Here is a 15,662-nt window from a genome sequence, read left to right as displayed (position 1 = left end):
CCATGTTTATAAATTGCGATCGGTCGAATCACTTTACTTTCGAAAGTTACTTTGGTCAAATTCGTCCTTTCTGCTGTGTGTCGGGGAAGGGGTAAGCTGATCGAGCCTATTCAGCAGTAGAATATGTATGTGTATATATACATATAACAAAATAGTAGTGGTCCATACTGATATATAAAAGATAAACACTGATAATATAAAAGATTTTCGCTTGTTTATCTTTTATATTATATATATATATATATATATATATATAGGCCTATATATATATATGTATATATATATATATATATATATATATATATATATATATATATTAGAAAAGGGCAAAGAAATAAAATATAACTCATAACTGACATACAAGGAGAATTATTTTGGAAAATATATTGGAATATTCGGTCCGCTGGGACCTCCGTCAGCAATACTTGGCAGTGGAATGAAAGGTAAAATATGTAACTCAAGGAAAGTATATGACGATAGATAAGTTTATATATACAGCGTCCATAGCCTAGTGGTTAGGGTGTCCGCATTTGAAGCGGGAGGCCCGGGTTCGAATCCCGGTTTAGGCTGGAAGTTTTTTCACTGTTGATTTTCCAACTCATTACTTTTTCAATTATAGAAATACTATATATATATATATATTGTAATAAACGTTAAACTGTTACAAGTCCATTGCTACTCCGAGTTTCCAGCCGAATCTCCGAGTAGCAATGGACTCGTAATTGTTTAACGTTTATTACAATATATATACCATGCTCTACTTCGGTATTGAGCCCTCTCACCGTTGATAGTATTTTAGCTATATTTAGCTATATTATATATATATATATATATATATATATAGGAATAACGGAAAACTGTTAAACAACTATGCTGCATTTAGAGAAAGGCTGGATCTCGAGTGAGATACAATAATTGAATTAGGTGAGTTATTGGAAGTAAAACAGCCAATGTTTGGTTTTTGCAGAGCTTTCGAGCAAAACTAGCTCTTCTTCAGTGCATGATCACCGAAAGTGACAAGGAGTAGCAGGAATAGAAACTATTTTATAGAGAAGATGTCGGCAGGGTTGTAAAGGCAAAGCGACCTACTGATTTCTGAATTGAGCAGAAGTTTTAGAAATTCGGATTATTTTAATCCGCGTCGGATTATTTTAATCCGATTCCGTCGTAATTGTAAAGGAATTGTTTTGGTTTATCTGGGACGGCAAATCGTTTCTGATGTTTAAACCGAATGGTGCCGTGGTCTTTAGGTTTAGTTCCCAGAAATTTTCTTTCGCTTTCCTAGACTATAGATTTATCTGTCCAAGAATCGTTCTGGTCAATGGCAATAACACGCAAATTCTCAATTGAATGATTTTGGAGATTGAAGTGATTTGCAACAGGTTGGTAGATCTTTTTTGTTTTGATCGCCGATCTATGCTGTGTCATTCTCATTCTAAGAGTGTTTTTTTGACTCTCCAATGTATTGTAAGTTACAAATATTGCAGTAGATGAGGTAAATGACATTTTTGGATAGGCAGTTAATTTTGTGCCGAATTTGGAACGTGCGTTTGGTTTGGTTGCTCTGAAAAGCCCCGGTCGAATCGACAAGTAAGCACGATTTGCAATTTTGTATATATATATATATATATATATATATATATATATATATATATATATATATATATATATATATATATATATATAATTTATGTATATACATGCTAAAGAAAGCAGTGTGCGTATAGGTTGACTTCTTTATGCTTGTTTGTAAATTTTATTAATTTTTTATTCAGGTCAAGGTGTGAAAACACTATGTATAGTAATTTAATGCAACGATTATAACAGTATAAATAGATTGTCATAATATGTTTATTGAGTTTTGGTGCATCACGGTTAATTTATACTATGCAAACAAATGTAGCATGCTTAACAATGTTTCTTCTTTCAAAGACAAACACTATACCAGGTTTTCGAGTTTTATTTCCTCAATTCTTGCATGCAGGAACATTTAATAAGATGATTTAATGAATTATGGAATGATGGTACCCCTATATAGAATGACATTTATAAGACATTAATCTCTTTGTCTCCTTTAATTCGACTTTAACGTGAGTTGGGTTTCTTTTCATAAACAAAATATTGGTATTTGATTCCGTTCTCCTCCTGAACACCCTCTGGCAGTCTTTCATCTCTATGGGAGAAAACAGAAGTAAACGATCAAAATAGTAATAGTAATTTGTATACAAATAGAGAGGAAAACGTGAAAGCAAACTGCCTATCTATATAAGGCAAAAAGCCTGTGTAGCTATAAATTCATGAAAGACGGGGTGAAGGTGTGATGTAGGGAAGTTGGGGTATCCGCCTCACCAGTGATGGAGCATTCATACAGTCAGAGGGGGCGGATGCCCCCCCCCCCCTGACGGACTCAAATGGACTGCTGGCGCCCTTTTCAGCTTTTTACCACTTTTTATTTATTCGCGATTATTGACTTTTTTATTGCGTTCTCATCTACCTATTGACATTTGTCACATTTTGTTGGCGATGACACCTATTTATTCTTCGTTTATCTGCAAATTAGCAAGGCCCGGAAAGGGTCATTTCCGGTGATCTAGGGAGTATATTTACTCAAAAATTTCGGTACGCTCCGCGCCAACTCGTGGTAGCGCTCCGCTAGATAGTGTCGGCAGCGCCCCTACAGACCATTCTCGCCCCCCTTGACCAATACCCCTAGCTCCGCCACTGCGCCTCACAACCATTAGGAGGTCCCCGATTTAAAAACCCACCCCGAAACCAGACACTCTTGACCTGTTCAATTAACTTTGCGTTGTTGTTCAACGCCGGAATCTTCCGTTGGATTTGATATTTCTGGTTTGCGAATTGGTATGTGCGAATTGGGGATGAAGCGGCTTCAGTGCGAATTGGGTCGGGCCCTGTTGATTTAATGCTTTTCAACAGCTTCGTCCACCATCATTATAGTTGCTTTTAGATCGACAATGGATTGAGAGGACTATAATTAAGGCGCACCTTGTCCGTCCTATGAATGGGACGTTAAGTGGCGGTCCCCGGAGCAACAAATGGGTGCGACAATTACACGCCTGCCTTTTTTTCTGAACACTTGTCAAAAATAGAGGGTTCCATATAAGGCGATGTTTATCCGAGACCATCAGAGGAATAATGTATATTAATGAGCTCCGTTTTGGCGTTCTATACCCTCAGTGAAAAAAAAACCCTAAACAGTATACTTCTCGAGTTTGCTACGTTGCAACATAGCCTCGAAGTTGATGGACTTTCCCCTACTCCAGAATATAAACTTAGACGGCAAGGGCGGCGGAAGCACTTTTAATCTGGGGGGGGGGGGGCACCGACATCAAAGGGCACTTTGCAGAAATTCGATTGGACTGATGCAGCCTTATATTTAGTACCCTTTATAACTCTTATTGTATTATCTTATTTGCGTATACACATCACTCCATCAACGCCCCCCCCCCCCCCAAGGAAAAATGCATACTAGCACTGCAATATCCAATGTGCAAATTGGGAAACAAGGAACAAGTTTTCTTTTGAGACAAAATGAGGTGACATCATGCTAGTTGCTAATGTAGGAATCTTCTGAATTAGAGTTTATTTCTTGTTAATATCTTAACAATTTTTTCCATTCGAAATAGCTTTGAGTTTGACCCACAGGCGTAGCCAGGATTTGCAAAGTTATATGCATGACTATCTGAGCGGAGCGCCACCATCGGTTGGCGCGGAGCGTACCAGAAAATTTTTGGTTTTACAAACCCCTCAGATGGCCGGAAACGGCTCTTCTCGAGTGTTCATTCTGGTTCCCTGGCCTCTTGCTAACTTGAGACACCTCATTTTTTATGTAGAAAAAGGGCACATTTTTAACCTAAGGAAAAGTGGGGGGGGGGGCACGTGCCCCCTGTGCCCCCCGGTTCCGCCGCCCTTGTTAGACGGACAATATTTTTTTCTCCCTACTGACAGCTAGGTCCTACCCTACCCCATATCAATCCCCACTGACAAAGGCCCTCAGAATTATTCTTCATTTAAGTTCATCACTTAAGTGATCTCCTTTTCGAGGTAGATCTTTGGACAATGAGTTTACATTACCTGACCGAGCAATATTTAGATAGATCGATCGCAGGAAACGTGGCATCATGTTCAAAATCACCGTAAACTCTAGTCAGGTAAAGACGATGAAAAACTTGAGATTTCAAGCCAGCCTGAAAATATCGAAAACAAAGTTTATGACAAAACATAAGCATAATATCCGGAAAGAACAATCATTAATTTGTCTTCGTTGGAGGCAAGTATAGTTAGTATAGACAATGCATCATTATACGTACTTAATGAGTTGACAATTGATCGCACATGAGTGAAGAAATTTGGTCTCCAATTAAGGCAGTGATCAAACTTCTGAGGCACTACATAGAAGACTATATCATTACATTGGCTACATTTATATGTACAACCTTTACTTCAAAGTTCTGGTGTAAACTATTTAAACATCTCTGTAACATATTTTGCTACAAACTGTTTTTTATACATTTCTAGTAAAGATGTAGTATAACTGGTTCATCAAAAGTCTCCGAAATACCATTTAATGTACCATTTTGGGAGGTAGCTCGGGCCGCCCAGTGATTTATCTTTTCTTGAAGAAGAAATAATGCTCTAAGACTTCTTGTGTCACATACAAGTGTGGCAAATTTACTATTTTTATCAATATAATTGGTGGATAAGAACTAATAATATTTACGAAATGCTGAAAATTGATACGTCACAATGCATATACATAAATATCACAATGATCGAAGAGAGAGTAAAACTATCTTTTATAAAAATTAAAGAACCTCTTTATTTGTTTGATGGTATCTTTAATTGGTATGAAACGAAATCAAATTAAAGATATATTCAATTTGAATTAGAGCCTATTAGAGAGAGAGAAGTGGAAGTGGAGAGAGAGAGGTGGAAAGGGAGGTGGAAGTGCCTCCCTCCTTGAACTAGCAAGCCCGTAACCAGGCCGGACATGCCCCCCCCCCCCCGTACATCTCAGCCGCCATCATGTGTACAAAAACAAGTTACAGGAAACGTTATTTGTGCTCAGAATTCCTGTCTATACGAGCCTGCTTCTCTCCTTCCCCTCCCCAACCCCCCCCCCCCTCGCGGACGCGCTTGCACCGATCAGTAAATCTATCATGCTCAGTAGCGGCACCCACCTATGCAATCTGGGGGGGGGGGCAACTAGGGGCAAGGAATATTTATTTTGGGGAAAATATAACACTGATATGGGGGAGGGTCTAAGGGGAAGGGTTGATACTCATTAAACCCTCCTCTTAGGGAATTTTTCTACAAGTGAAATGACTTAGACACAAGCGTTGCCATCATTTTTCACATTAATGCATTGCATATGGAAGCTGTTTCTAACACAAACGATTAGCCTAGCTAATATATATTTTGGATAAGTACCAGATCTGGTTGGGGAAAACAGGGGGACTGGAAATTCTGGTGGAATGTCCCTCATGTTCCCCCCCCCCCTTCCCCGTAGCGCCGCCAATGGCTATGCTATATTTCGATCTGACAGTCATATATACATAATAGGCCTACCTTGTACAAACCATGCCCCCCTCCGATCCACACTTCGTGAATTTGGATAAGCTGTTCAGGTTGAGAGAGAAACTCGAGTGCTGAATCAAGAGACGAGAATACATAATCAGCTCCTTTGGGGACTTCTCTAAAAAAAAATTAAAAAAACAGGAAACAAGTTTACGGTAAATCATGAAAAATTGTAAAGAAAGACATTGACTTTGGAAAGTTTGTTGACTTAATTTTGTCTCTCCATACAAACCTATAGGGATCCGTTACATCATTTACCATGCGTTAATTTCTTATAACTGTGTGTTTTCCGCGGATCGGGCGGTTACCGTTATACCGTCCGAACCACCATACTAATCGAGAGTGGTAGGGGTGGGTGAAACCCTCTAAAAAAGTTAACATTGTATAGGAATAGTACCAATATATGAGAAGGAATTCTATAGTCGGGCAGCCTGCATGGGCACTATGTTTTGAGGAACGTGAGCAGTAACTTGCAGGGCCGTATACCTGGACGTCTTTTCTTAGTGTGTGTGGGTGTGGGGGGGGGGGGGGGTATACTTTCTAGGGGGAGGATAACCTATTTTATACACACAATAAAAACATTTTTCTGACAATTTCTAGGGGCCATATCATATTTTGGGACATAAGCCCACTCCCTGTGGCTACTCCACAGGCAGAAATGCTGAAAGGACCTCAACCAACATTTTACAATGTACATTTGGCTCCGGCCTTAGCTTTGGCTACTGTAAAAGATTGCGACTATACACTTTCCATATAGTATTGCTAGAGCACAACTGGTGCATGACTCAACATATGATGTTTTTTTAGATATAATAGATATAATGCTAGGACATTTGGAAAAGACTCACGTAAGTGTTCGGCTTATAACAATGTTAATCAGATCCCACAGTGGATTCACGAAATGTTCTCTACTCATTGTGCGAGATATCCATGTATTCCGTCCAGACAGAATAACGTTCTTCTTCCCCACTGGTGGGAGAGGGCTCCCTTTCACCATCTTTTTGAATGTTGCATATTCACTACTGTCGAACGAAATAGCAAAAAACAACTTCCGTTCTTTATCAACTTTAAAACTATGTATATATATATACTTTCACAGACTTACGGCTAGAGAACGTTCGCAACCAGTGAAACGTGCCTGTGGAACTCACTTCCAGAACATGTAAAAATGTGCAATACTGTGAACGGTTTCAAATCAGGTCTCAAAACGTATCTTTTCACCAAAGCATATATGTTATAATTGTTATTATTATGTTAAGCGCTAAGAGAATTATTTCATAGTTTGTTTGGCGCTATATAAAAATTATGTATTATTATTATTATTATACTTTTCATGTCCCGCTTTAAAGCGCATGCGCAGGTATATTGACAGTATATGGACAGTAATATGCATATCGTATTTCTATCAGAAAAGAAAGTTAGAAACAGTTCATACTGTCAGTACAAGTGCTTTGTTTATGAATATTCATACTTACGGTAAACTCCATGGCAACCTTCCATTCAGTCCAATTTCCATATTTTGGCCTACCGCAACCATCAGGTTCATCTTAAGTACTTCTGCAAAACGAATTTAAATTAGTATGTACCATACGACAGTTATAGAATAATGTAACCAATACGCTCGAAAACCGTTATCGACGAAAGTCTCCAAATCCACCTATGTGACATTTTGTCATGTTTGCAATTATCATCAATTCTTTTCTTTCGATACCATAACATATTATAATCAGCTCATCAATTGGGTTTTTCTTTTCTTTTCAAAGCAGGATTTTCCACATTGAAAAGAAAAGTCAATATTTCTTACTCTCGGATTACGTTAGAGGACAAAATGCCCTTTCCATTGATATAAATTGATATAAAACGCAAGCTGATTGGATAACATGTAGGCTTGTAAATTTCTGTAACCAATGACAGGCTTTGTAAGATTTTGCAGGATCTTCATCTATCTTTTGTTCCCATAGTACCTGTTTTTGCAAGTAAACAACTGTATTGGTAAGTCCGCACAACATGCTACAAACGTTTGACTAATATTAACTAATACCCAACGCAAATACCTCAAAGAAGACTATTACAGAATATGAATAATATTCTATATTCTGTTACATTCACGTGTATCTCATATGATTTGGAAACGTCCAACATTTAGGACCAGTGGCGTAGGAAGGTAATTTTGAGTGTGGGGGGGGGGCTGAAGACTGATGGCCGGCCTGGGGGAGGGGGCTAAGGGGAGGGAGTGTCCCCCTCCCCCTTTGGAATTTTTTTGCATTTCCAGGTGGCCTCAGATGCAATTTGGTGCAATATAGCACACTTCAACCCTCCCACTCCCTTTTGTATATAATTTTGCATTTTCACCTGGCCTTAGATGCATTTTTGTGCTCCAAATGAGATTTTTTTCTCATTTGGAAATGAAAAAGGGGTTTTCTGACTTGCGAAGCGGGGGGGGGGGGCGGAATGATACTTCCGCCCCTCCATACTTTTCAGCCCCCCGGTTCCTACGCCCTTGTTTAGGACAGTTCGTCTGTGACTTCTGTTGCGTTTTCCGCACAATCAATGTTGATGGAGGGAGTTATTGGGAATTTGCCTACTTGTTCTAAATAGTTAAACAAGAAATTTTACTTTCAAGCAAAAAATGATGTGAATTTGTGTCCGTCCATTATTTCAACAGCTGTTTATTAATTCCATTTGCAGATTTTGTATTAAACCATCTTGTATAATATTTTGTACCCATAATTGAGTTTTACACTTTTCATAGCTCAGCAACATAAAACCCCTAAGCAAATAGTGGAACATGCCATCACTTGTTTGGTTACCACAAACTACTCCCATGAATTGCAATTCGGAGCCTTACCCGCACGCGTGATTTTTTTTCCCCGGGATGGTTGTGGGTAATTAACATAAAGTAGGCGTGCCGCTATACTGGCAGATATCCTCGAAAAGGAAAGGTAAATAACGCCATTCTAATTGTGCTCCTATGGCAACAGAGGTTACTTACCATAGTGTTCGTACGTGAATTGATATAACACTGGAAACATCTAGGCCGTGTACGTACGCGTGTGAAAAGACCGTACAAGATCATTTCACCGCAAAAGGCTAGGGAGACACGCCTCCTTTATGGTAATTACCCACAACCATCCTGGGGAAAAAAATCACGCTACCCGCACAGCGGACGTGTATTACTCCTGCACCGGTTCGAATATCTTAACATACCCACACCTGCTGCGAAGGTTATTCGGAGCATGGAGGTCGGTTTTTAACTCCATGTTCGGAGACAGGAACGTTTCAGGTTTTGAGGGTGGCGGAATTGTTTTGGTGTTACGGCGAAACCTTTCGTGAGACGGAATGCACGCCGCGTATTATAAGTTAACATTAAAGTTTGGGAACGGTGAACACAAATGAGCCTCGACCGACTTTTCAAACAGATCGTAGCTGGAAGGACGGTCAGCTCAGCTGAGTAGCAATATGCGATACAGACGGTAAATTAACCAGGGTCCATAATCTTCCAGACCGGCACGTAGCCATGCACCCCCCCCCCAAAAAAAAATCCCCGAAATTCTACCTCAATACAAAGTGGTAAGGTTGTATATACAAACAGAAAATGGAATTCAAGTATATAGTCTAGCGCAAAAAAATTGCATCATTTGGCATCTAAGGCCCCTGAGAAAACCATAAATTTCTCAACTTCAACCCCTTCCATTAGACACCTTCCCCTGTGACGGAGATTCTCCTATGTTGATGTGCCCCTCCCCTACTTAAAAATCCCCCCCCCCCCCAAAAAAAATATATATATAAAATTGGTTACTCTGATTACGGGCCTACTGCGGGAGGCCCAAACGTTAGTTCAAAACATTCTGACTCCACGGATTACAACTGACAGTTGAGCAGCATTACCAGACAGGACTGTGCTTTTTACATTGATATAGCTTTGAGTGTCAAGTCCAGTAGTTTGAATGACCTTGCACTAAAGGCCGATGAAGCCTTTGCCCCATCTCTCACTCTTAAACCGGGACCCACCGGGCAAACCTATACAGTTACGCTACAGGGCATTCTGTCTAGATCTATAACATACAACAATTCGGTTTGACAGTGCTGAGAAAAATAAATGTAGTGGTAATACATGTCCCATAGCAACGATTCTTTTTTAAATATACTTCAGTTTAGAATACGTGCAAGACAACATTATGATAAATAACTTCAATCGCAGTACAATACCCATGTTTAACCAAGTGTTGCCTATATGATAGGCCTGATAAATCATATGCGCCTCTGTCCAGCTTTTCAACTTAACATGTTATAAAGAGGTAACGGCTATTTGTTGCACGGCCTTATCTTATCCTATACCAGCAAATTCTGCAGAATTATATATACTGCGGGCATACACTACACTGCGGGGGTACACTACACTACTGCGGGCATACACTACACTGAGTTGAATAGCCTACACTAAACTGCGGGGAAGACATCAGGCGGATGCTTAAAACGGTTTTCACTCTAAATTAGTATCGTAAATTCAAACACATATTTAACCAGTTTATAGACGCTATCAAGGGCGGCGGAACCGGGGGGGCACAGGGGGCACGTGCCCCCCCACTTTTCCTCAGGTTAAAAATGTGCCCTTTTTCTACATAAAAATTGAGGTGTCTCAAGTTAGCAAGAGGCCAGGGAACCAAAATGAACACTCGGGAAGGGCCGTTTCCAGCCATCTGAGGGGTTTGTAAAACCAAAAATTTTCTTATACGCTCCGCGCCAACCGATGGTGGCGCTCCGCTCAGATAGTCATGCATACAACTTTGCAAATCCTGGCTATACGCCCCTGACTTTTAATGAATTTCTGTGGGTCAAACTCAAAGCTATTGCGAATGGAAAAAAAAATTGTTAAGATATTGACAAGAAATAAACTCTAATTTGGAATATTCCTACATTAGCAACTAGCATGATTTCACCTCATTTTGTCTCAAAAGAAAACTTGTTCCTTATAATTATAATTGTTTCCCAATTTGCACATTGGATATTGCAGTGCTAATATGCATATTTTCCTTGAGGGGGGGGGGGGCGTTCATGGAGTGATGTGTATACGCAAATAAGATAATACAATAAGAGTTATCGAATTTCTGCAAAGTGCCCTTAAATGTCGGTGCCCCCCCCAGATTAAAAGTCCTTCCGCCGCCCTTGGACGCTATATATGACACGTGTGGCTATTCCAGTACCATATCGTGGATATCTATTTGGAATATCAATTAATAATATAGAAATTCATCCGATCTAAACAATATTGTAAGACCTAGAAACTGAATGTTCGATGGGAAGATATCCTTTCAATCCTTGGTGGATATCCTGTTCATATCTCAAGAGAGTTTTCAGAATATCAATGCAGGCCTATCCTCATCAGCATTATCAAGTGCAATGCCATTGTCGTATCACGAGACAAATCGGAGTTGCTCGGTTGTTCGATAATTGAATTTTAATTGTCAATTCCATGTAGCCTACTGCAGCTATTTATAGTCTTTGATACATAGCCTATGCAACTTTCAGAAGAGGTGAACATTCCAGCCCTATATAGTTCACTACCCCACTGCAGTTCACAGCATGGATTTGGTGTCAAAATACAATTCATTTATAGTCTTACTATAACGATGTTGATCATATACACATGCATATCAATGTTACATGAACCAGGTATAGTCATAAATGAGTATAGGGCCTATCGGCTTATATACTTCTACACTATTTCAGATACTGCAATATACACGAACTGTTGTATGAACGTGAATTTAAAACTGTCCGTTGGAAATACATGACAATGCATTTGACTCGTAAATAATTATATTAAACTGTTTCACTTGTCAGTAAAAATTCATGAACTTGAAATATTTGACACTGCCCTCTACACGTTTTTTTACAGTACAAATCAAACACAGCTTATTGATCCTATTGACAATTGATCCAAGACAACCGCCCATAGCCAGGCTTGGAGGGGTGGGGGAGGTGTATACCCCATGCAGACAAATGTGCCACCACCGTGCATCATTTGTGTCACTCCATTTGTACAAAACAAAATCACAATTAACTGGGCACGAGTATAGTACTCCCCCCCCCCCCCTCCTTAAATCGTTGCTGTTTCACAAACTGGTACCAAGTCTTCTCCTTGGGATGAGAGTCAAAAGAATAACGTGACATGCGAGTAATTGTCGCACTCGTTATTGCTCTCGGGACCGCCAACTTATAACGTCCCCATCCAGGCGCGGCGGAACGGGAAAATTATTGGGGGCTAATATGTGGAGACTATCTAAGCGGAGCGCCACCATCGGTTGGCGCGGAGCGTACAAGAAAATTTTGGGTTTTTCAAACCCCCCAGATGGCCGGAAACGGCACTTCCCGAGTGTTTTATGCTGCGAATACCTAGCCCTAAAACATGGGTCTCAAGCCTGCAATTTATCAGATTGCACGTAAAAATCTGTAAAAACATTGTAATTTGTATATTCGATGGTGTTTTAAGAGAGTAGCTATTACTCGACGTGTACTAGCAAAGACGTTTTTGAGTGTAGTAAATTACTACTTGCAATTAAATGCAATAATTACAAGGGCGTCGGAAGCTATTTTTGATTGGTACGGCGGTTCAGAGTGTGGCCAACTATCATAATTATCGGGGGGACGTTTGGTAGGTCAAACTACGCTACGCGCCACCATAGTTGTCGCGTAGCGTAATGGAGAAAATTTTGAAAATATGCCACCCAGATTGCAGGAAATGGCACTTCCCGAGCTTGAAAACAAGACCCCTGCCATGCCAGAGTAGTCACATTTAGCCTACTTGCCGTCATCATTATTGAAAATTATTGAAACATATACCTCCGAGATTTTTTTTCCCCATTTTTTAGTCCTACTTTTCTTTTTTTTTGCGTCGTGAATATTGGTCCGGCGTTCGCCGGACCTGCCCGTACCGGCTTCGACGCCCCTAAATTAAATGTAAAAGAAAAAACAGAAAGCATTTCTTAATGTCAACAAATGGGTAATTCCAAAACCATGTGCAGTTGCCAACAAATTTCTATGACCTAGCACTGTCATCATGTCATGAATGCATGTACCCTATACAGTACAGGTGAAATGCTAATATTGTGTTTTTGTTCGTTTAATAATTGATTGCGTTTAAACATATAAAGCCATGTTCCACGCCTTGCGTGTACTCGTAGTGTAATCGCAAATGTTGATGAGTGTAGCGTTTAGCTTATTACCCTCTTATTTAAAACAATAATATTCGATGAGGCATGATACAGACAATCAATTATCATATTTAATTATTACACCTATATAGTATACGTGTGCATCGGACAGATCGACAAGTATGCATTAAAAAAATGGGCAGATGCACGTTTCGGAGCCTTGGTAAATATTGGGGGGGGGGGGCTTATCATGCATTTGCCCCCTCAACTTTTTCATTGGGGGGCTGAGCCCCCCCAAGCCCCCCCGGTTCCGCCGCCACTGTCCCCATCCGACGACGACCAGGGAGCCCTAACGATTTGATTACTTGACTTTCTCAGCCATAATTCTCATTATCACTGCTGATCGCACCTCCCGTCAACGAAGTTGCAACTTCTCAACTACATTGAAAATAGAGCAGAAGGTATATATATATATATATATCCTAGTTTCTTAGGAATCCATCTCGCAAAAACTCATCTCTGTAACGGAACTGCTCAGCATTATTTTTCATTAGAAAGAAGTGAAAGGCTGATACAAGCTGTTGAAGATTTGGACGGTTGTTTGAGGCGGACACTTAGGCTGCCCGCTATGCATGTACCCTGTACGATTGACTTCCCAGAAGTCTGTATATGAAAATTAAATATTAAATTGTCATACCAAGCGTAATGCATTACACAATCACCCAGTTGTACAACAGCATGAAACATGGCTGTATATAGGCCTATGGTTAATATATCGATGCAAGTGTTCTACATCAGTCTATAAAGGCGTGTCTTATAGTCTGAATAACCGACAGCTTACCTAATCTGCTTGGTGTTTTACATTCCAGTCTTTTAAACTGATCGTTGTTCTCCATCTTGTGCTTGTTCTTTCTGGCAAATCAGGTAATTGCAAAAAGGAATAAGCTATTTAAAACTAATCTGTATAGGCGATACGCCCAAAAAGATATCGGCTGGTATATGGTAATATATAATCCAGCGGAAAACACACTAACACGTTGTATGCCCTTAAAACGTATTCCACAAGTCAATTATGGGAATAAATCTTGCATTGATTGCAGTTAGTCAACAGCTCTATGCGGGATTTGCACTGATGTAAAACTGATGGAAATCATACTATACCAAGACCAAATAATAATCCATCCTGAAACTTTCTCCAACATGAATTCGAAGATTGTCTTTATATCTTCACGCATACTTGTCTGAAGTTAAGGTAATAGCCTGATTTGGGTTGAGCATAACATTTACATATAATAATTGCCATGTGCAAAGCTATAATGTTACTATTGAACGATCGATTGTCAATACATTTCTGTTTGTTCTTTATCATAAATAATCTTGAAGAAAAAACCAGTAGACGCTTACAATTTTAATATTAATAGGGGAGGGGGGGATGGGGCGGATCACTCAGTGTTTAAATTGCTTCAAATAGGCCTACTACATATGTATCTGGACAGGGGCAGGCTGGGATATAAATTGCTATCGGTTTAGTGATCCAAACTGGCGGCGCTGAGGCCTTGAAGCAAGGTCAGCAGAGAAATTCAGTTCTGCAAAATGAATACATCAATATTTTACTTTTAGAACCCCACATACTAATTTGAGCAAGTCCCTTATTTTCATAGGAGTCTCCGGCAACTGAAAACCTGTAATGAAATCATTGACCCTCAAAGTCCACCACCAGGAATTCTGCTCCATTTCCCCAATTTATTTTCAATTAAAAAAAGATAATATTTTTATATTATATATGATACTTCCTATGAATCTTTGGGTTATCTAGTATAACATCCTGTGAATCGTTTTGTGCAGAAAATAATTTATTATATTTGAATATTGATGAAAAAAGATCAAATTATCTAAACAATGGTGATGTACATCAAAAAGAGAACGTTCTCTTTTTATCCCCTTTTCAGTGTCCTCTTTACATAAATTCTGAATTAACAAAGTGCCACTGAACAAGTTACTACGTTGTCAACCGAGGAACAAATTCATAAGTATTAACCCTAATATTAACTTTGATATCCAAGTACTACGTCCAAACCCTATATCCGAACTATTGTAAGAAGCAGTACAATAAAGCTATAGAGCTGCATACTCCTATCAAAGTCTAAACCAATCCGCCGAGTGTTATCGCTGGAGATCATCTTTTTAAAATATTTTATCAATAATGATCTTGTATACGTTTTTTTGTAGCATGCATGTTGAGGAGCATAAATGGAAGTAAGTAGCCTACACGTTGTGCAAACATTTGGCTAAATTGAGGCAATTTTAGACCCCATGACATCAGGCCTCCCATGCAGGAGCAGCGTACGAAAATTGTTTGCTACTGAGTAAAGAGGTTTGTTTACAAGTGACGAAAACTTCAGGCTCACATAGCAACAAAACTACATTGTCATGATACTACGGAAGCTTTAAAGTGCCATCAACATAAAGAAAAACTTTGCCCAATAAGTTGACATTTTTTCAGTAAAATGTTTAGATAACAAGATAATATCTTATCAAAAATTAGAAAATGTTGGATTGCTCAGTTGCTTTAACTGAGTAATGAAACAATTTTCTGCAAAATGTTTAATTGACAACTTATCGTATATCTCGTCAATTCAACATTATTCTGCAAAATGTTCAATTGTTCACTTCATTCCAACTGGGCAATTGAACAATTTTCTTTTATATTTATATCTTTTATATTATCAGTAAAATTTCATACCTGAAGGCTTACTGTCTTTATTTTCTCCTCGTTTAGTATAGTATACAAAGATATAGTGTTTAGAACAATGACACATACAAGGTGACTGCTGCATGGTGGTTAAAGGCATTGAAGACTCGCCCCAAACCGCGTGCGGCCATCTGAAAAAGTTAACTTTCCGTTGCTTG

The 15,662-nt window shown here is 39.3% G+C and overlaps 1 protein-coding gene and 1 non-coding gene across 3 annotated transcripts; one reads left to right on the top strand and one right to left on the bottom strand.

Annotated features, from left to right (window-relative positions):
• Nucleotides 1–499: 499 nt before the first annotated feature.
• On the top strand, nt 500–569 carry Trnaq-uug (transfer RNA glutamine (anticodon UUG)). The gene has a single exon. It is a non-coding gene; the product is annotated as a tRNA-Gln (tRNA).
• A 1,376-nt stretch (nt 570–1,945) lies between these two features.
• On the bottom strand, nt 1,946–14,024 carry LOC139966392 (dihydrofolate reductase-like). 2 transcript variants are annotated; one of them, XM_071969334.1, is made up of 6 exons: nt 13,594–14,024; nt 7,074–7,155; nt 6,447–6,617; nt 5,590–5,716; nt 4,096–4,208; nt 1,946–2,173 (listed from the first exon to the last, which is right to left on the bottom strand). In XM_071969334.1, the coding sequence occupies exons 1-6, from the start codon at nt 13,646–13,648 to the stop codon at nt 2,086–2,088; spliced, it is 636 nt and encodes a 211-aa protein (XP_071825435.1). In that variant the 5' UTR covers nt 13,649–14,024; the 3' UTR covers nt 1,946–2,085. The 2 variants fall into 2 exon arrangements, with proteins under 2 accessions (XP_071825435.1, XP_071825434.1); XM_071969333.1 differs by having other exon boundaries at nt 6,447–6,620; nt 13,594–14,020.
• Between the last annotated feature and the right edge of the window lie 1,638 nt (nt 14,025–15,662).

The sequence above is a fragment of the Apostichopus japonicus genome, chromosome 4, assembly GCF_037975245.1.
Source record: "Apostichopus japonicus isolate 1M-3 chromosome 4, ASM3797524v1, whole genome shotgun sequence".
Lineage (NCBI taxonomy): Eukaryota > Metazoa > Echinodermata > Holothuroidea > Aspidochirotida > Stichopodidae > Apostichopus > Apostichopus japonicus.
The sequence above is the reverse complement of the archived record's forward strand: the minus strand, read 5'-3'. Positions and strand labels throughout refer to the sequence as shown.